We start from the raw sequence: 22,001 nt of genomic DNA on the forward strand, positions 1-22,001 counted from the left end.
CTTGTGAAAACTAAAATCTGAGGATTACTGGAAAAGCTCACTCACCCTTTTTTTCATTTATCAACTTTTTAAAGAATAATGGAAAAGCTGTCCAAAATACAGATATCTATCTTTTTAAAGTATTCTTAAAATCCCTTGGGATATTAGCTTTTTTGGAAGTGAAATCAGAATTACAATTATAAAAGATACTAAAAGAACCCCATTGTAAAATAAAGAATACTAAAATAAATAATCTGATTTTTCATTCTACATATTTCCTAGATCCTGAAAAACTATATGCAGAATTTTTCCTGGCTCCTGAAAAATGATATGTAAAAATTTTATTAGCCTTTGAAGTAAGGAAAACCTAATTTTGATCCTAATATACTGCATACCAGTGGGGGCTTGGCTTGTTACTTAGCTTCGCTGAGCCCCTGTTTCCACATCTATAAAGTGGGGATAATAAAACCTACTATTATCAGGCTCATATAAGATCAGGTAAAAGTTTTCACAGGGTGCCTAATACGTAGCAAGTCTGCAAATGATTTTCTCTTATTATTTCAAGAATGATACAGTTATGTTTTGTTTGCTTTTTAAAATTCAGTATCAATATAAAGCAGCAAAGATATAAAGATAATTAAAAATATATGTGAGCAAAGTTGGTACAGAAAGGACACAGAAAATTTATTTACAAATGTTATAAGTTAATGAACTTAAAGTTTTATTCAACATTTCTTTGGCTATTTTTGAATCCCAGGCAAAAAAAAAATCTCTTTCATGACACTCAATGAAAACAATGCACTAATGACCATTCACTTTAAATATTTATAGAAAGTTTAGTGGAGGAAGTGAGCTAAACCAAGGAAGGAGTTCCTCTGAGGCCTCAAAAGAATGTTTCTGAGCCATGCCAGTGCACCTCTCACCCCAGAAGAATGGCCAAATAACCCTGCCCTTCTGTCTCTCCAGGGAGAAGCTGGCTGTGGCCCGACTGCAGCGAGAAGTTGCCGAAAGGAGAAGTGAGGGGGCCATGGTAAGTCCTGGCTGGTCTGCCCTGATCCTGCACCCCTTCCAAAGGTCTCCATCCTGATCCTGTACCCCCTTCCAAAGGCCTCAACCCTGATCTTGCACCCCCTTCCAAAGGCCTCCGCCCTGATCCTGCACCCCCTTCCAATGGTCTCCATTCTGATCCTGCACCCCCTTCCTAAGGACTCCACCCTGATCCTGCACCCCCTCCAAAGGTCTCCATTCTGATCCTGCACCCCCTTCCTAAGGACTCCACCCTGATCCTGCACCCCCTCCAAAGGTCTCCATTCTGATCCTGCACCCCCTTCCAAAGGCCTCCGCCCTGATCCTGTACCCCCTTCCAAAGGTCTCCATTCTGATCCTGCACCCCCTTCCAAAGGCCTCCGCCCTGATCCTGTACCCCCTTCCAAAGGTCTCCATTCTGATCTTGCACCCCCTTCCAAAGGCCTCCGCCCTGATCCTGCACCCCCTTCCAAAGGTCTCCGCCCTGATCCTGCACCCCCTCCAAAGGTCTCCATTCTGATCTTGCACCCCCTTCCAAAGGCCTCCGCCCTGATCCTGCACCCCCTTCCAAAGGTCTCCGCCCTGATCCTGTACCCCCTTCCAAAGGTCTCCATTCTGATCCTGCACCCCCTTCCAAAGGCCTCCGCCCTGATCCTGCACCCCCTTCCAAAGGTCTCCGCCCTGATCCTGCACCCCCTTCCTAAGGACTCCACCCTGATCCTGCACCCCCTCCAAAGGTCCCTGGTTTGAAAGGCGTTTTGTCTCATGAAGGATAGCTAAGGAAATATTTGCTTGCAGCAAACTGAATGCTGTATTTGTACATAATGTGTTTATAATGTAGTATAGACAGCTCTGCCATTTACAGAGAGGAGAATGAGAGAGAAAGAGAGAGAGGGAGAGACAAAGAGATTATGAAAAATAACTATTTGGGCTTTGAAGAGGATGTTCAAATGTTCACATGGTAATAAGGCTTCATTTTCTTGGTCTACTGAATGCCCAGGCTTCCAGCTGTGAGCACAATATCCATAAATGAGCAATCTTAGATTTTCAGATAAGGACAGTTCAACGTGAGTCAAGCATCTCAGTTCTTCAGACCTCAAATACAAACCACACTAAGGGACACTTAGATGTTTGCTAATGTCATTGTATATTATTCTTTTCTTCTCGTTGTTCGAAGGGCATCTCTCCCTGTCCTTTTCAGCATGTGTCATTTAGAAAACTGCATTCTGAATTGTACTAAAAGTCAGTGTGGTTGTTTTGGTCCATTTCAACTTCATTTTATGTATGGTCTTTGCCAAAGTATGTGCCTGTATTCTACTCTAACATCAGAGATAGCTGTCTGGCGACTCATGTGCATATGTGGATTAACTGCTGCTGCTACCTCTGAGGGGGAAAATTTCATGCCAGATTTTTCCCCACTTATGACAATACGATACCACATGTACAATTTTTCAGCAAAAGAATTAGCTTTTTTTGAAAAAGGGAAGTGATGCATTTTTAGATCCTGAAAGCTGCTGCCATTTGATTTCATGAGAGTTAATTGATAATCAAGCCACTGAAAAGAGTAAGATTTTAAAAATATGCTGGCCTCACACTTCTCTGAAGAGGGATAGCAAAGGGCTGCAGCAAGGGACTGCATGTTGAGTGGGCCCTGGAAGGTGCCTTGGCCGTGGAGCAGCTAAAATACTCGGGGGATCATGTGGTTTGCTCTGCTCCTGATCTTAACGCAAAGAGGACCTTGAATGTTCAAATAATACTAAGCAACTGCTCATAAGCATTTTTGAGCAATGGGTTGGAAATAAGTTGGAGAAAATGAAGGCTTAGTCTAATGGTAAACTGAAAATCTTCAATCTGGTGTTTTCCTGCACTACAAAATGTTTAGGGCTAGGCCATTCCTCAGTATTTCACTCTTTTGCTCAGGGCTTATTCCTATTCCTCAGCTGTGCTCCACTGACAGTGAGGAAGGCTTTCTCAGGTCTCAGTTGCTTCATTTTTAAAACTAGGAGGTTGGCATTGTATGATCCATGATCCCATCAGCTTCATGGATCATGCCACTGGACATTTTTTCATAGAAAGATTGTATGATGGTGAGTCCTTTCTGATAATAACTAAATAATATTTAAGCTCATAAAAAGAACAGGCCTCTGAAGAGTATATCTTTCTGACTCTGACAGTGAATGGGCTGGAGATGAAATCATCACAGACAGATAACTCTCTTGTCTTTTATAAAACAAAACCCTCTTTTGAAACATTATAGAAGTAATTGTTCAGTGCAGAAAATACCCAGAAAACACAGACAAAAAGGTAACTTTGATTGCTATAAAATAATGTTGGAAAAGTTTCCGGTGTTTTATTACTCTTAATTTAATGGCGGTAATGAAAGAGTCACATTTGTGCATTGATTGATTTAGCACCCACTATGTGTCCAGTAACATTCTTGGCACTGGGGAAACAGTGGTGAAAAAAAACAAACAAACAAACCAAAAAACACACACCACACAAACAGGCAAGAGTCTGAGCGTTTACATTCTAGAAGTTGTGGAAACAGAAATTCCATGTAATTAGGGTGTTGGATGGTGGGAATAGCCATGAGAAATAAGGTAGGGGACATGGGGAGTTTAGGGCATAGCTATGTTAATTTCAGTAGTAAATCACTGAAAAGTTAGTATTTGAGCAAAAATCAAAGTGGGTGCAGGAGTGAACCATGCACCCCCTTCCAGGAGGAGCATTCCAGGCAGAGAGATGAGCAAGTGCAAAGGCTGCTGCCTGAGAAAGCATGGGACAGGATGGCTGGAGGGGAGTGAGGGAGAGGGCAAACAGTAGAAGATGATGTCAGAGAAGTGATGGGGCAGAGGGTAAGTCACCGATGTCCCCGGGGGTTCCCTGGTTCCTGCTCTGGATGACTGGAGCTTTGGAAGCCTTTGAGTGAGGCAGTGACATGATTGGATTTACCACTGTTCATATTACTGTTATTTCCCCCTTTCATAATTTATCACACTTCCATTCCATAGAGACACCATAAGCCCTGATTTTCTTTAATGTCCTTTATTTTGTTTGTTTTTCAATATTTTTTCCTCTTTTCTTACCTAGTCAAACCCCCCTGAGTTTTCTACTTAATTATATGCTTGAGCTTTCCTGCTCCTAGGATTCATTTATTTCTGAAGTCCTGGTTCTTTCATCTGACAGCTCCTTAAATCAGGTAGTTCTATTAATCCTCCAAATTTAATTCTTGCCGTTCCAAGCCCAGGACTTTTGTCACGCCTGTAGCAGAAATAGAAAAGACTTCATCACAACCAGATCACCTCTTGTTTTAAAAGACTACTATATATAGAATTCTATATTTTGATTCACACAAAAAGAGCAATGGTGTTCAAAAAGTTATTTAAGAAATATTTTCAAAAAAAGTTATATAATTGAGGCAGGTACAGGCAGTCCTCAGGTTACGTCGGACTTGACATACGTCCTTTGGTGGTTACATCGCCATCTCCCATTTATTTATTGAAAAAGAAAAGTTCCGTCATTTTGACATATGTACATATGTGCTTTATGTTTTTTATTATTTATTTACCACAAGTAAAGGTCAGGAATCGTTATGTTTCTTTTAAATTGTTTTTACTGTTTCACTTCATTACTGCTGTGTATGTGCTCCATGTGAGTGACATAGGTGCTTATGTAGGTGGGTTCCGACTTATGGCGAAAATCGCAAAACGTCGCACTGTAGGAACGGATCTCCGACGTAACCTGAGGACCTACTGTAGTTATTTTTAAAATCATTAAACCTGTTATAATCAATGAACCTGTTATAAATAATGTCTTTAATGCAAAGCATGCCTTTATTATAATTTGACTTAATGCAATAAATCTCTTTACTTATACGTTTTAGGAATAGTACCCAAGGCACCATTCTTTTGATATTTGTTTTATTTTTTTAACATACTTTTTATTTGGGAATAATTTTAGACTTTCAGTAAAATTGTACACCTGCATACCCTTTAACCAGTTTTGTAGTGTTAACATCTGAACATAACTATAATATAATTATCAAAACTAAGAGATTAACATTGCCATGTTAGTATTATTATTAACTAAACTCCAGACTTTATTAGAATTTCACCAGGTTTTCCAATAATGTTCCTTTTCTGATCTGGATTCACTCCAGGGTACCACACTGCCTGCAGAGAGGTTCACTTTTGATGACTAGTTGACACATGTATGGGAGGAAGAACATAAGCTTGAAGATGAGATAGCTCTGGATTCAAAGTCTAGCTCTACCAGCTGTTAGTTGTATGACCTTGGACATGGTATTTTATTGGTTTGTATGGATTCGGCATGCTCTATTGTTCTGTTAACTCAAGTCTTTGGGGAGGCTTTCTTTCAATATTAGATGTTTCATATTTGCTTCCTTTGTTCTTAACTCTTCCTTCCATGAAATATCGCATACTTACCTTTCATTATTTTTCACAAATGGCTATAAGATTATATTTCTCTTAATTCTGGGAAACTGTGTTTCAGCTTGTGCTTCATCTCACAGGCTCGGTTTACTGCAAGATCTATTCTGTCCTTCAGACTCCAGTGTCATCGTAAATTTTGTTATATGTGAAAAGGTCCATTCCACCCAAGAGTTATAAAGATATTCATTCTCATTATCTTCTAGAATATATATAGTTTTTATTTTCTGCATGTAAATCTTTGAAAATTCTGGGTAGAGTTAAATTGGTGTGAGGTAAGGATAAAAATAATGTTTTTGCAAATCAATAGTCATTTTGCATCATTTGTTGAGCCATTTAACCTTTATCATCATCCAAATACCTATGTCAATATGGATCAATTACTTGACTGACCATACTCTTCCATTCACTTTTATGGAGAGAGAGAGAGAGAGAGAGAGAGAGAGAGAGAGAGAGAGAGAGAGAGAGAGACTGGGAAACTGGCTGCCTCCCACATGCCAGGGATCAAATTAGCCACCCAGGTAAATGACCTTAACCAAGAATCAAACGCACAACGCTTTGTTGCTCGGGCCAATACTCTAACCACTGAACATACCATCCAGAGCTCTTGTGATCATATTTTTTTCTGCAAAGTAGTAAAGATAATTTTACTTATTGAATAGAAGTAAGAGTTAGTAATATGTATTTATATTTATTAAATAGCAAAAATATTTTATATGTACTTATGATACAATAAAATATCTCAGAGAGTATTTCAAGTTATATAAACAACTAGAGGCCTGGTGCATGAAATTCATGCACGGAGGCTGGGGGGGGGGATGTCCCTCAGCCCGGCCTGCAATGACATCAGCGTCCCATCCCCCGGCCAGCCTCTGGCCAGAGACCCGCCCTCCCTCCCTCTGCAGGCCGGGGCGTGTGGGATGCTAGGGCTTGTGGCCGGGGCGACTCCACCCTAGTGTTCTGCACACACTGGCCAGCCTCTGGCCAGAGGCCCGCCTTCCCTCCCTCCATGGGCTGGGTCACACGGGATGCTGGGGCTCTTTCCTAGGGCGACGCCACCAGCGTCCAACGCCCCAGCCACTATGGGCGCCATCATCTTTGTGACGGAGTGATGGTTAATTTACATATTACTCTTTTATTGGATAGGATGGCTTAAATAGAATTGCTGTTTTTTTATGTTTATTTTTGTCTTATTTTAGAAGAATATTACTTCTCCCACTGTTAGTTCATCTTTGTTTTTGATTGAAGAGATATTTGTATCTGCAGAGCACTGATATCCTACCAAACACAAATTTGTTAAAATGCTTGGGCTATAATTATGCAGTACGTCAACATTCTATGGTTTCTTATTATCCCAGAGACTAGTTTCTTTCTTTTTTTAAAAAAATTAATAAATTTTTATTGTTCAGATTATTACAATTGTTACTCTTTTTTCCCCCATAGCTCCCCTCCACCCGGTTCCCACCCCACCCTCTGCCCTTACTGCCCCCGCTCCCACTGTCCTCATCCATAGGTGTATGATTTTTGTCCAGTCTCTTCCCACACCCCGTACACCCCTTTCCCCCTGAGAATTGTCAGTCCACTCCCTTCCTATGCCCCTGATTCTATTATATTCACCAGTTTATTCTGTTCATCAGATTTTTTTATTCACTTGATATTTAGATTCACTTGTTGATAGATATGTATTTGTTGTTCATGATTTTTATCTTTACCTTTTTCTTCTTCTTCCTCTTCTTAAAGAATACCTTTCAGCATTTCATGTAATACTGGTTTGGTGGTGATGAACTCCTTTAGATTTTTCTTATCTGTGAAGCCCTTTATCTGACCTTCCATTCTGAATGATAGCTTTGCTGGGTAGAGTAATCTTGGTTGTAGGTTCTTGCTATTCATCACTTTGAATATTTCTTGACACTCCCGTCTGGCCTGAAAAGTTTCTGTTGAGAAAACCACTGACAGTAGTATGGGTGCTCCCTTGTAGGTAACTAACTCTTTTTCTCTGCTGCTTTTAATATTCTCTCTTTGTCTTTTGCTCTTGGCATTTTAATTATGATGTGTCTTGGTGTGGTCCTCTTTGGATTCCTCTTGTTTGGGGTTCTCTGCGCTTCCTGGACTTGTAAGTCTGTTTCTTTCACCAGGTGGGGGAAGTTTTCAGTCATTATTTCTTCAAATACGTTTTCAGTATCTTGCTCTCTCTCTTCTTCTGGCACCCCCATAATTCTGATGTTGGTACGCTTGAAGTTGTCCCAGAGGCTCCTTATACTATCTTTATATTTTTGGATTCTTTTTTCTTTTTGCTTTTCCGTTTGAGTGTTTTTTGCTTCTTTGTAATTCAAATCTTTGACTTGATTCTTGCGATCCTCTAGTCTGCTGTTAGATCTCTGTATAATAGTTTTTTATTTCATTCAGTGTATGCTTAATTTCTAGTTGGTCCTTTGTCATATCCTCAAGGGTCTCGCTAAATTTATCGGCCTTTTCTAGAAAATTCTTGAAAAACCTTATAACAATGGTTTTGAACTCTATATCCTATCATTTGCTTTCCTCCATTTCTTTCATTTGTGATCTGTTTCTTTGTCTCCACATTTTGGCTGATTCCCTGAGTTGATAGAGTGACTCTGTGTGCTAGGCTCTGCCTCCCCAGTTACCTGAGGTGGACACTCTTGGTGCACCCCTTTGTGGGCTGTGTGCACAGTCTTGTTGTAGTTAAGCCTTGATTATTGTCGGTATCACTGGGAGGAATTGACCTCCAGGCCAATTGGCTGTGAGGATCATCTGTGTCTACACTGGGAGAACTTCTGTGCTGGAGACACCCTTATGAGACAAGACCTGCAAAAGCCTCTGTGCTCAGCTTGGATGGGGCGGAGTCTCAGGAGAGAGAAGACAGCATTGGTTTCCTGTCAGCCCTGCCCTAATAGGCACCTGTGTCTCAGTGTCCTGTGGTAATCGCTGCAAGCATCTCTGAGAGAAAGCTGCCCTCAAGTTCCGCCCGCTGCCAGACAGTCCAGTTTCTCCCTGAATGAGTTTGGGTCCCCAGAGTCTCACCCGGAACTGGAGTTCAGAGCCATCGGGAGCTTTTGTCTCCCTCCCACCTGAGAGATCCAGCCGTGCACTCAGTTGCCTGCCCTCTCCGCATGCGTGCCTCAGTACCTCTACCTTCCGCAGTTGCTCTGAGTCTCAGTGTGCTTTTCTCTTTCCTGACAGTCCAGTTTCACCCCGTATGAGTCTGGGTCCCCAGAGTCTTGCCTGGAACTGGAGTTCAGCGCAGTCGGGAGCTTTTGTCTTCCTCCCACTTGAGAAAGCCAGCCGCACACTCAGTTGCTAGTCCTCTCCGCACGTTCACGTCTCAGTACCTCTGCCTCCTGCAGCTTCTCTGAGTCTCAGTGTGCTTTTCTCTTTCCTCTTTCCTTCTAGTTGTAGAATTTCCACTCAGCCAGCCTTCCTGTGGTGCTGGATGATGTCTGTTTTGTCTTGTAGTTGTAGTTTTGAAATTGTTGTGCGAAGCAGCAGTTTAGGTGTTTACCTATGCTTCCATCTTGGTTTCTCTCTCTCAGCAACTACTTTATATTTGGGAAAAGTAAAGACATCATTTCTTCCTTACACATCTAAAGCACTAAGGAGACACAAGGTCCCTGCTTACCCATTTAGAAGATGCCCTCTTTCCTGCATCCACATGTTCAGACACTGGCCTGGTGTTACCCTACTGTCCTACCAGCTAAATTCATAACCATCCCTCCTTTTTGTTTATTTTGCACAATGCACATCCAAGGAGTAATGATGAAAGATGAGATATTGACAGTTGGATAAGGAATTTGAGAGAAAGAAGAGTTTGAGGATGTAGGGAGATCAGGACGTCTGGACCTTCCTTGTTGGAGAATGAGGCAGAATTGCAGTATCAGTAGTCCTCCCTAGGTCTTGCTCTTCAGTGCCACGGTGTGGACTGTCAGCTATGGCACTAGTGCTGGAGTTGTCTGAGTTAGCTGATAATAATGTGGACAGAACTTGGAAGAAACTTCACTCCTGGGCCTGTGTCTGTTCCTGGTTTCCAGGGGATCTCCATTCAACAGCGGAGTCTCTTCTAACATCTGCATAGTGTTTGAGAGGTTTCCACCTAGTCTTACGTTTAACCGGCTGTTCTCTGCCCTCAATACACGTGAGCATATTTTTTCTTGGAGTAACTTGTAAAAAGCAAAAGTCACAGTGGCCAATACTTGTTAATTAAAAAAGAAGAAATAATTTCTTTTAACTTAAGAGACACATGAAAACAGGAACATTGTGCAAAACCCAGGGGACATTGCCTTGGTGAACCATAATGACTTTGCCTAGCGTGCCTTTTTCCTTGCCATTGCTGAACAGCTGTTTAGACAGCTGTAGGGTCTGGCCTTTGACAGACAGAAGGCAGCCAAGAGGGAGAAAGTCAAAGTTTGAAAACCCAGGAGTAAGAGGGGCATGAAACTACAGTCCCTGAGCGTGCCAATTCTCCTAGCTTTCTTAGGGTCAGACTTGAGTTTTGGTAGAATTAGGAAATGGGTTTTCACACTAGCCCATTGTGTGCTACAGCTTACTTTCTAACTGCTAGTAGTCCAGGGCGCAATGTAGGATAGGGAAATTTGTGGTTCCAAACAAATTTTAATTAAAAACTAAGCTTTTTAAAAAATTGAGGTATAGTTGACATATTTGTTTTGGGTACATAATATAAGGCTTTGAGGTAATCATCACGATAAGTCTGGTTACCATCTATCACCTCACACAGTTACACATTTTTTTTTTTCTTGTGATGAGAACTCTTTAGCTCTCATCACAAGAAACTTGTCAACTTTCAAATATGCAAAACACTATTACTAACTACAGTCACCATGCTATACATTATGCACTCGGCAGTTGTTTATTTTATAACTGAAAATTTTTACTTTTTGACCCTCTCTCACCTTTGACAACCATCAATCTGTTCTCTATATCTTTGAGTTCAGTTTTTCAAGATACTACATATAAGTGAGGTCATACAGAATTTGTCTTTTCTGTTTGACTAATTTTACTTAGCATAATACTCTCAAGATCCATCCATGTTATTGCAAACAAAAGGATTTCCTACTTTTTTATGGCTGAATAATATTCTGATCGGGCCTAAACGGGCAGTCGGACATCCCTCTCACAATGCAGGAATGCTGGCTCCCATCTGCTCACCTGCCTGCCTGCCTGAATTCCCCTAACCGCTTCTACCTGCCAGCCTGATTACGCCCTAACCACTCCCCTGCCAGCCTGATCGACGCCTAACTGCTCCCCTGCTGGCAAGATTGCCCCTAACTGCTCTTCCCCCACCAGCCTGGTCACCCCTAACTGTCCTCCCCTGCAGGCCTGGTCACCCCCAACTGCCCTCCTCTGCCAGCCCAGTCACCCCTAACTGCCCTCCCCTGCAGGCCTGGTCCCTCCCAACTGCCCTCCCTGCTGGCCTGATCGCCCACAACTGCCCTCCCCTGCTGGACATCTTGTGGCGGCCATCTTGTGTCCACATGGGGGTGGCCATCTTATGTGTTGGAGTGATGGTCAATTTGCATATTACCTCTTTATTATATAGCATATGTATAATATGTATGGCTATTTTGTTTATTCATCCATTGGCAGCTTACTTAGATTGTTTCCATGCCTTGACAATTGCAAGCAATGCTGCAGTGAACATGGGGGTGCAGACATCTTTTTGAACACAGTGATTTTATCAACTTGGTATAAATACCCAAATGTGGAACTGCTGGATCATATGGTATGTCTATTATTAATTTTGGGGGGAACCTCCATACTATTTTCCATAGTGGCTGCCACAATTTACATTCCTCTCAGCAGTACACAAGGGTTGCCTTTTCTCCATATCCTTGCCAGCACTTCTTACTTGTGTTTTAATGACAGTCACTCTGACAGGTGAGAGGTGATATCTCATTGTGGTTTGGATGTGCATTTCCCTCATGATTCCTGATGTGAACACCTTTTCATGGACTTGTTGGCCACCTGTATGCCGTCTTTGGAAAAATGTCTATTCAGATCCTCTGCCCAATTTTAAAATTGAATTGTTTATTTTTTTGCTTTTGAGTTCTACGAATTCTTATATATTTGGGTTCTTATATATCCAGTTTTACCAACACCATTTATTGAAGAGACTGTTCTTTCCCCATTGTATATTACTGGCTCCTTTGTCATAAATCAATCTACCACATATATGTGGGTTTAATTCTGGACTCATTATTCCATTTCATTGATCTATGTTATATGCCAATACAATTGTTTTGATTACTTGTAGCTTTGTAAAATAATTTGAAATGCCTTTATTTTTGTTCTGTTTCTCAAGATTACTTTGGCTATTCTGGGCTTTTTCTTTTCTTTTCTTTTTTTCTTTTTTTATTTTTTTGTGGTTCCATACAAATTTTAGAATTGTTTGTTCTATTTCTGTGGAAAATATCATTGGAATGTTGATAGGGATTGCCTTGAATTTGTAGGTTGCTTTGTGTAGTATGGGCATTTTAACAATGTTCTTTCTTTCAATCCATGAGCATGGAATACCTTTCCATTTCTTTGTGTCTTCTTCAATTTCTTTCATCAGGTCTTATGCTTTTCAGTGTACAGTTCTTTCACCCCCATGGTCAAATTTATTTCTAGCTCTTTTCTTTTTTTAATTTTATTGTTTAAGATATTACAAATAGTAGTACATATGTCTCTTCCCCCCCCCCACTTTATTTTTTGATGTAATTATAAATGCAATTGTATTCTTAATTTTTATTTCTGCTAGATTGTTACTATCAGTGTATAAAAATGCAACTGATTTTGGAAAAAAAATGGGATTTTATCAGCATGGAAAGTTTGCACTTGTCTCTTTTTGCTAATTTACTGGTGTTAAAAACAGTCAAGGCAGCTCAGATTAAAGTCTCATCCAAAGAGAAAAGCATAATTCTTAGTGTTTACATTGGCTAAAATATACCCACAATATATATTTGGAAAAGAGCCAGGAGTGTTTTTTTTCTTTCTTACAAAAGCCAACTTAGTAAGTTAGAAAGCCAAGTGGACATGACTTTCTAAGAGTTTAGAATGGTAGGTACCAAACTTTAGGACAGGTTTTGGAATATTTACTAAATTTTGGAAATAGGCCCTGCATTTTGCTTTGCTCATTTATCTATAGAACATATCCAGCAGAGAATAATAAATGGAGTCTTAGCTCCATGAAATTTATAACATAGAATAGTTATTATACAAATGAATCAATGTCATACTTTTCATGATCCCAGACTATAGTCAGTGATATCAGAAATCAGTAACAGCCAAAAAATGGATGATTTTGAAAATTCAGTAAAATACTTTAAGTAATTCATTTTAAACAAACACAAGGGAAATTAAAAGTATTTCAGCTGAATGACTCTGAAAAGACTATATATACACAAACTTATGAGATATCAAATTAATATTTATGGTGTAATGTATCACTTTAAATGCATGGAGTAGATAGAAAAAGAAAATATTTAAATTGATTAATCTCCAACTCAAGCACTAATAAAGAATAATAAAATAAACCTAAAGAAAGAAGAGAAAGAAATAATGGAACAAAACAGAAGCCAATGAAGCTGAAAATGAAGAAAGAAACTAGAAAACATTTTAGCAATACTAATTTATTCACATACACATAGCAATCATAAGACAATTAGACATGTGAACACTGGGTATTTGATGATATTAAGAATTATCATTAATATTCATTTATATTCTTGGTATTATGGTTGTGCTTTTTTTAGTCCATATTGTTTAGGTGTACATAAAGAAATATTTACCAGTGAAATGCTGTAATGTCTGGGTTTGCTTCAAAATAATTTTAGAAAAGGGAAGTAGGTGAGTTTAGATGAAAAAAAAAAAGGCCATATTTTATAACTGTAGAAGTTGAGGGTTTATTATGCTTTCCTTTCTACTTTTATAGTTGTTTAAAAATTTATATGCTATTTTTAAAAAATATGCATCCTAAAAGCTGCCAGGCTCTGATGATTTTACAGTGGAGTTCAAGCGTATCTTTAGTGTGGAGGTACTATTTATACAATCTGGTGCTGAAAAAGACAATGAGAAAACTATCCCCAGGGGAGGAACCAAGATGGTGGCATAGGTAAATACCTGAACTGCTGCCTCGCACAACAATTTCTAAACTACAACTAAAAGCCAAAATGTCTATCACCCAGAACCACGGGAAAGCTGGCTGAGTGGAAGTTCTACAACTAGAAGGAAAGAGAAAAGAGCATTGAGATGTGCACAAGCGCAAAAAAGCTGAGGTACGGAGGCACGCGAATCGGGCTGGCGGTGGGCGACCAGGTGCGCTGCTTTTTTCAACCCGAAGGGAGACAAGCTCCCGATTACTCTGAACTCCAGTCTCTGGGGAGACGCTGGGGACCCAAACTCCTACAGGGTGAAGCTGGACTGTCTGCCATCGGGTCGGAAAGTGAGGGTGGCTTTCTTGCAGAGGTGTGCACAGCAATCATTGTTTACTGCGCTGGGGCGCGGGATGCGGGGACTTGGAAACGTGGAGACACAGAGACAGCTGACTGGCAGCCATCGCTGTTTGCCACGCCCTAGCCTAGTGACTCCCTGAGACCCCGCCCCGCACAATCTACAAACCCACCCAAGCTCCACACAGCGGCTTTTGCATATAAATGGTCTGCCCTTTCGCAGCTTAACCTAACAAACTGCAGCTCTGGTCAGACAGCTCCAAAACATCCAAACCCCGAGCAAAGAGGAGAAAACTGTAGTTCTCGCTGTAGCTCCTGCTGGGTGGCCTCAGACAGTAGCTGACCTGCACCCCATTGGAGATCCAGAAGCTAGTGTATCTAGTGGTCAATGTGAGACAACACCAGATTTCAACTACTCACATCCATAAGTGACACATTCAAGAGGCAGAATCAGTGAGCACCAAAGCCCCACTGAAGCAAGTCCTGCCCCATAAACGTGTCTCCAGCACAGCAGTTCTTCCATTATAGACACAACGGGTCCTCACAGCCAGTTGGCCTGGAGGTCAGTTTCTCCCAGTGTACCAACAGAAATCAAGGCTTAACTACACCAAGACTTTGCACTCAGCCCACAAAGGGGTGCACCAAGAGTGTCTACCTCAGGTGATAGGCTGAACCACTGGTCACCTACCACAGAAAACCACTCCATCAACACAGGGAAGCAGAAAAATGTGGAGACAAAGAAACATGTCACAAATGAAAGAAATGGAGGAAAGCAAACTACTGGACATAAAGTTTAAAACCACATTTATAAGGTTACTCAAGAATCTTCTAAAAACATCTGAGGAACTTAGTGAGACCTTTAAGGATCTTAATGAGAATGCCAAAAAAATAGAAAAGGACCAGTCAGAAATTAAGCATACACTGTTTGAAATAAAGAATATACAGAAATTCAACAGTAGATCAAAGGACCCCAAGAATCAAACAAAAGATCTGAAATATGAGGAAACAAAAAACACCCAACCAGAAAAACAAAAAGAAAAAAGAATCCAAAAATATGAAGGTAATGTAAGGAGCCTCTGGGACAACTTTAAGCGTACCAACATCCGAATTATTGGGGTGCCAGAAGAAGAGAGAGAGCAAAATATCGAAAATCTATTAGAAGAAATAATGACAGAAAACTTTCCCCACCTGGTGAAAGAAATAGACTTACAAGTCCAGGAAGCGCAGAGAACCCCAAACAAGAGGAATCCAAAGAGGACCACACCAAGACACATCATAATTAAAATGCCAAGGGCAAAAGACAGAGAATCTTGAAAGCAGCAAGAGAAAAACAGTTACCTACAAGGGAGTACCCATACGACTGTCAGCTGATTTCTCAACAGAAACTATGCAGGCCAGAAGGGAGTGTCAAGAAATATTCAAAGTGATGAACAGCAAGAACCTACAACCAAGATTACTCTACCCAGCAAAGCTATCATTCAGAATTGAAGGTCAGATAAAGAGCTTCACAGACAAGAAAAAGCTAAAGGAGTTCATCACCACCAAACCAGGATTATATGAAATGCTGAAGGGTATTCTTTAAGAAGAGGAAGAAGAAGAAAAAGGCAAAGATAAAAATTATGAACAACAAAATGACAACAAATACATACCTACCAACAAGTGAATCTAAAAATCAAGTGAATAAAAAATCTGATGAACAGAATGGACTGATGAATATAATAGAATCAGAGACATAGAAAGGGAGTGGACTGACAATTCTCAGGGGAAAGGGGGTGTGAGAGGTGTGGGAAGAGATTGGACAAAAATCTTACACCTATGGATGAAGACAGTGGCGGGGGGGGGGCGGGTAAGGGCATAGGGTGGGGTAGGGAATCAGGTGGAGTGGAGCTATGGGGGAAAAAAAAGAGGAACACCTGTAATAATCTGAACAATAAAGATTTATTTAAAAAATAATAAAAAATAAAATAAAATAAAAACTATCCCCGACTCACTGTTTTACAATAAACATTTTAGAAAAGTTATATATATATATATATATATATATATATATATATATATATATATGAATTGCAAAGATAGCACAGAGATTTCCCATATGCCGCATACCAAGATACCAAGATTCCCCAAATATTAACATTTTGCATTTGCATCGTACACTTGTCACAGCTAAAGAACCAATATTGATACATTATAGTTTCACTTGATGTCCTTTTTCCATTTCAGGATCGTATCCAGGACACATTACACTTACCTGTCATATCTCCTTAAGATCTTTTTGGTTGTGACAGATACTCAGACTTCCCTTGTTTTTGAAGAACTTGGACATTTTGAGAACTGGTTAGGTGTTTGGGGGGATTTGTCTCATTGAGAGTTGTCTGATGTCTTTCTCATATTTAGATTGGGATATGTTTTTTGGAAAGTGGACCACAAGTTAAAAAGTCTTTTTAATTACATCGTATCAAGGTTGCATATTATCAATCGGACTTGTCACTGTTTAGGTGAGCCGTGGTCACCTGGCTGAAGCAATGTCTGTCAGGTTTCCACTGTGACGTTCCTCTCCCCTCACCCCCTTCCTTACTGTCCTCTTTGGAAGAAGTTACCATGCACAGCCCATACTTGAGATGGAGAGTGTTGTGCTCCACCTCCTTGAGGGTGAAGTATCTGCATAAATTATTTTGAATTCTTCTGCCTGGAACATTTGTGTATTCTTCCCTATTTATTTGTTCAGTTATTTATATCACAATGTATGCATAGCTATTTACTTTATACTTTGGAATTTAAACCAATATAAACTACTTCATTGTGTTGCTCAAATTGTTCCAGTTTTGGCCATTAGGAGCTCTTTTAGTTGGCAAATTTATCCCTCTGACATACTCCTACCATTGTGTTGTTTTTCCTCCCTTCCTTCTTTTCCCTCCCTTCCTTTTCCTCCCTTCCCTTTCTTCCCTTTCTTTTCTGTTTTTTTTTACCTCAGTATTTTCTTATTTTCTGGCATACATGATGCTTCAGGCTCATTTGTGTATTTGCTGTTACAGTCTTAGAAACGGCTATTTTCCAAGGAGCACTGGTTCCTTTTAATGCACAAAGGTATTTAAAACTGAGATCTGAGTGCTAGGTGCCAGCTCGCTTTTATGAGGCTTCTTTCAAATGGTATTTATTTCAGGAATGCAATGATAGCTTAAAATTAGACAATGCATTAATATAATTGACACCAGTAATAGATCAAATAGAGAAAACGCCATCTTAATAGATATAGAATAACGTTTTATGAAAGTCAATATCAGTTTATGATAATTTTAAAAAATGTAGTCAACCAAGAATAAAAGGGAATTTCCTTATTGACAAATGAAATTTATTGATAATCTTCAGTAAACATTGCGCTTAATGGTGACATGTTAGAAGCATTCCTTTGAAAATCTGTAACCAGAGCAGGACTCCTCCTGTCACTGCTTCGGTGTATTACTGTGTGTCTGGTCCTAATAAGTGCAACCAAATAAGAAAATGATAACAGCGTTGGGAATAAAAGCACAGTTTGTATTATTTAAAAATAATGATTGTCTAAATAAAAAATAGAAGGGACTCTTTAGATAAATTTTTAGAGGATTTTTGGATATAAAATGAATATACAAAAGTCAACAAAATTCCTACTTATCAGTCATTAAATCTTACGAAGTGTACTTTAAGAAGGTAGTGCTTAAAATAGTTTCTGAAAAGGCATACATTCCCTTTTAGGACTGTATTGATACAGAAATTATTAAACATTATAAAGATAAACCAAAATTAGTGGAGAGATATATCTATATTCTTGAGGGAAAGACTCAAAATACCATAATTATATCAACTTACCCCAAAGTGATTTATGCATTCCATGTTAGTTTTTAATTTTGAAGAACTCCAATTTATCTATTTTTTTCTTTTCTCATATATTTTGGTTTTATATATAAGAAAGCTTTGAATTAGTCTTAGTGTTGTTTGAGGAAGGGGTCCAACTTCATTCTTTTGCACATAGCTATCCAGTTTTCCTGGCGTCATTTATTGAAAGGACTGTTCTTCCCCTCATTGAGTTGTCTTGGCATCCTTGTTAAAATCAGTTGACATGAATGTGAAGGTTTGTTACTGGACTTTCAGTTCTTTTCCATTGACCTCAATGTCTATCCTTGTGCCAGTAGAGCACTGTCTTAATTACAGCAGTAATAAAGTGACACAAGTACTACGGTGTGGTAAGTTTTGAAACTGGGAAGTGTACATCCTCCAACTTCATTCTTCTTTTTCAAAAGTTGTCTTCTAGGAGTTGGCATCTATTGATTGCCGTTTTCATTGCATTTTAGCTCCCGTTTTTTTGTATGAAGAGTAATTTTCTCCAATGACAGTTGGGTATGTGTTGTGAAACTCTGGATCTTATTTGAACCTTTTGCATTGCCAGGCTTCCATTGACACTGCCCAGCAGGAGAAGCTGGAGGCTCTGCCTTGTTAGTGCTGCCAGGTTAGGGAAGAAGCCCAGGCTCCCCATCAGCTTCCACTGACACCCGAGGTGGCGCTTCTCATTGCTACTGGGAGTGCCAGCTCTCGACTAGGCCTGCCCTGACATGACCCCACCCTGAGGCGAGAGGGGTAGGAGTGCCTTGTTACCGTTCCCCACATTGCCTTCACTGACACTAAGGGTATTTGGCCTCATTACCACTAAGCAATAGTGAAAAATGCTGTCTCTCCATTAGGCTCCTTTGACATCACCCTCATGGGCCGAGCCTGGTGGGGGAGGGCTGATTACTCTGGGCAGAGGTAGAAGTCTAGACTTCTCAGGTGGTCTCCACTTACTTTGTGGAATCCGGGAGCTCATTACCACCTGACAAGGATGAAAGTCCTGGCTCCCTGTCTGGCCTTCTCTGACACCACTCTATGGATTTTTGGGTGCCTCATTAGAACCTGCTTCCCAGGTATGGAAAGCTAGACTAAAATATACCAGGAATAGAAGTGGAGACTTCAAATACATAACCACTTTTCACCAATGTGTAGTATGAAAGCAGCCCAATATTAAGGTGATAGCTGGAGAGAGGTATGGGATCCAAGGAGGTTTTGTTGTTTGTTTGTTTGTTTTTAATGGCTGGCACAGTGCTTGTTTACATTCTGAGGACAGCTGTATAGTTGAAGGGGGGCAAGTGAGGCTGAGGGAGGCTGCACAGGAATGATTTGGGAAGACCATTCTGGACCCCACTTCCTCTCATTCCTCTTCACAGCGTAGTGGTAGGAGGGATGGGGACAGAATAGGGACTGCAAGTAAATCCCCTTTCTTTGTCACACAGTGCTCTGATTTGTTGTTGTTTTTCTTTGTTTCTAATGGCAATGAACTCTGCAGGGCTTGAGTCATTGTTAGCCTAAGCAAATGCTATGTATGATTGCAGTTGGACGGAAAACACACACTATACTGTATCATATATATAGGGGGAAACCTCCTGTGTCACTAAAATTCTTATAGTATTGACTCCATTATTTCCAAACTGAAACCATCTGCAACCTGGATTATTTAGTTTAAGCTCACAATGACTTTTGAGATGTTATATTTATATTGGGACATTTGAGTTTTATATTTTTAAAATACTGATATCTTAACACCTTGGGGTGGGGCATTGGGTGTAATAACGAAGTTTTCAACTCAAAGAAATAATGGGAGAACATTGCTTACACAGATTTAAATGCATTTGCTTCTGGGATGTAGGTCAGACCCTGTGGTTGGGGAAGGAGAGCCGGGTCTGAACAGGCTGGACAAAGAAGATACTGCAGAGGCTGTTGCAAAGAGACTCTAAATCCACATTTAAAGTAGAATTTCAGAATAAATTTAAAACAAATAGTCTATTTTCTTTCATGTGCACACACTCATGATTTTCATATTGATGTAGACAATATTGTGACAAATGAAATACAAAGTCATTTAAAAGTGAATTCGTGGTTATTTTCTTTTGTCAGGTATTTTCTAATCAAAGAACACAAAGGAAAGAAAAGTGCTATTATATGGAAATGTGTAAGGTTAGGAATAATTGTTAAGCAGTTTTAAAGTTGGTTCAAAAATACAAATGCTGTGTTTAACTAAAGGAATATAATGGCATTCTATCCAAAAACAGAGCACAAGTGTAAATCTTAAAGGGAGTGTATTTGATGAAAGGCATTAGCAATTTCAAAGGTCTTAAAGTGATGTTTGTGCATTTAAAAAAAAAAAAAAAGAAAATGGTTCCATCTGTTAGTTTTTATTTATAACAAAAGGGGAAAAAAGGAGATCATTTTGATCAATGTCTTTTTAATTCTTGGACTTGGTATAAAATAAATCACAGTGTTATGGCAGTTCATTTATAGAGGTTAACGTGGTATGATGTGGCCTTTCATGGTAGCATGGGTTTCACTTGCTAGCGCCTGGGACTTTGATTTGCCATATTACCTGCTGTGGTTTAAGTGATGCAAAATAATTATTGGGGCTCCCTTGTCACAGTGGCCTATTCCACACCTGCACCCTTTTGTTGGGTGCCCGACAGGGATGCTGGATTTGAGGTCTCCAATGAATAGACATCCTCCCTGCGTAGTCCTCCTACACTGGATTGATTTATGGATGTATCAGGGTCTTTGTTAGCATGTAAACCCCTAATTAATTTAAAGCCTTCTGTAGAGAAATTAAACTCCTAGTTAAGATTTTTAACAGACTCAGATGGTGCCAATAATGGGAAGCAAGTCCTATTAATGGATTTACCATGGTCACTGGCATCCACACTTCACAATGAGGGCTGGTGTGTGGAGCTCAGATCGTGCCCTCAAATAAAGAATGGGCTGTCAGGAAGTCATTCCGTTGTCACCTCTAACCCAATTAGGCTTATCATTGGAGTTCTAGCTTCCCATCTGTAGGGGGAGAGATGGTGAGACAGACAGAGGCAGACACAAGCAGAAGAGACAAAATAAGGGAAAGAAGAAAACGTGATTGGGTTACATAAAGCTTCGATGGGATGTTTCTCTTCCACTAGTGACTCCATGTATTACTACTGGAGCTAGCCTTGGTCTAGGTCACAGAAGGAAAAATCAAGACAATTCTCAGAATGTTATGAGAATAAATAGATAAGAGATCTTAAATCACGACCATAAAAATTCTGTCTTTAAATGATGAACTCTAGATGGATTAGGGCTGTAAATGATATACATACTGGAAGAAAACAGATGTTACAACTTTGGTGATGGAAAGGCTTTCTAACTATGACTCAAACTCCAGGTGCAATAAAAGTCTTAAACATTTCACATGAAAATTCAACAATTTTGCTGACCGAAAACACTGTAAACAAAGTCAAAAGATGACTGATATACTGGGGCACAACATTAGAACATACATTAGAATGTATATGCTAATATACCTAGCATATAATAAGCCTTAAAATGGAGGGTCAAAGGACCAAAAATCCAATAGAAAAGAATAGGAAAGGGATATGCACATGTAATTCAGATGAACATGACCCACAGGCATTTGATAATATATATTCAAGCTCAGTCATAATTAGAGAATTGCAAAATGAAACACTACTGATATGTCATTTCTCACCTATCAGAAGGTAAAAACTAGATAATATTACAACACATTCAGCTGGTGAGGTTGTGGGGAAACACTCATGTATTACTGATGGGAGTGTAAATTGGTGCAATCCTTCTGAAGGGAAATTTGGTAACAGCTAACAAAATTACACATGCACTTACCTTTAGACCTAGCAAGCGTAATTCTAGGAGTCTATTCTTATGATACACCTGCAACAATATAAAAGTACACATGCACAAAACTTATTCATTTCAACCCTTTTGTGTGATTGAAAAATACTGGAGACAAGCAAACTGCCCATACATAGGATTTTGGTTGAATAGACTATAGTATAGACACTGGAGGTCTCTGCGACTGCTGGGGATGGATCTCTGTGATTTGATCTGGAATAATTTCCAGGGCATTTTTGTATAGCTCTGACTCCTAGAGTCACAGTAATGTTTCACATATCCCAAGATAAGCACATAATTAAAACCAGTCAGGATGTGAGGAGAACCCAAAATGGGATAGAGATAGTAACTAGGTTATAGA

The 22,001-nt window shown here is 39.8% G+C and overlaps 1 protein-coding gene across 2 annotated transcripts in view; it reads left to right on the forward strand.

Moving 5' to 3' along the window:
* Positions 1–22,001, forward strand: part of NCKAP5 (NCK associated protein 5) — a gene marked incomplete at its 3' end in the record, with an annotated part of 888,017 nt that overhangs the window by 339,578 nt on the left and 526,438 nt on the right. For both annotated transcript variants that reach the window (XM_080669006.1, XM_080669007.1), the window contains exon 3: positions 946–1,009. In XM_080669006.1, coding sequence (XP_080525132.1) covers positions 946–1,009 — 64 coding nt within the window. The remainder of the gene's footprint in view (positions 1–945; positions 1,010–22,001) is intronic.

The sequence above is a fragment of the Plecotus auritus genome (genome assembly GCF_963455305.1).
Source record: "Plecotus auritus genome assembly, chromosome: 5".
Lineage (NCBI taxonomy): Eukaryota > Metazoa > Chordata > Mammalia > Chiroptera > Vespertilionidae > Plecotus > Plecotus auritus.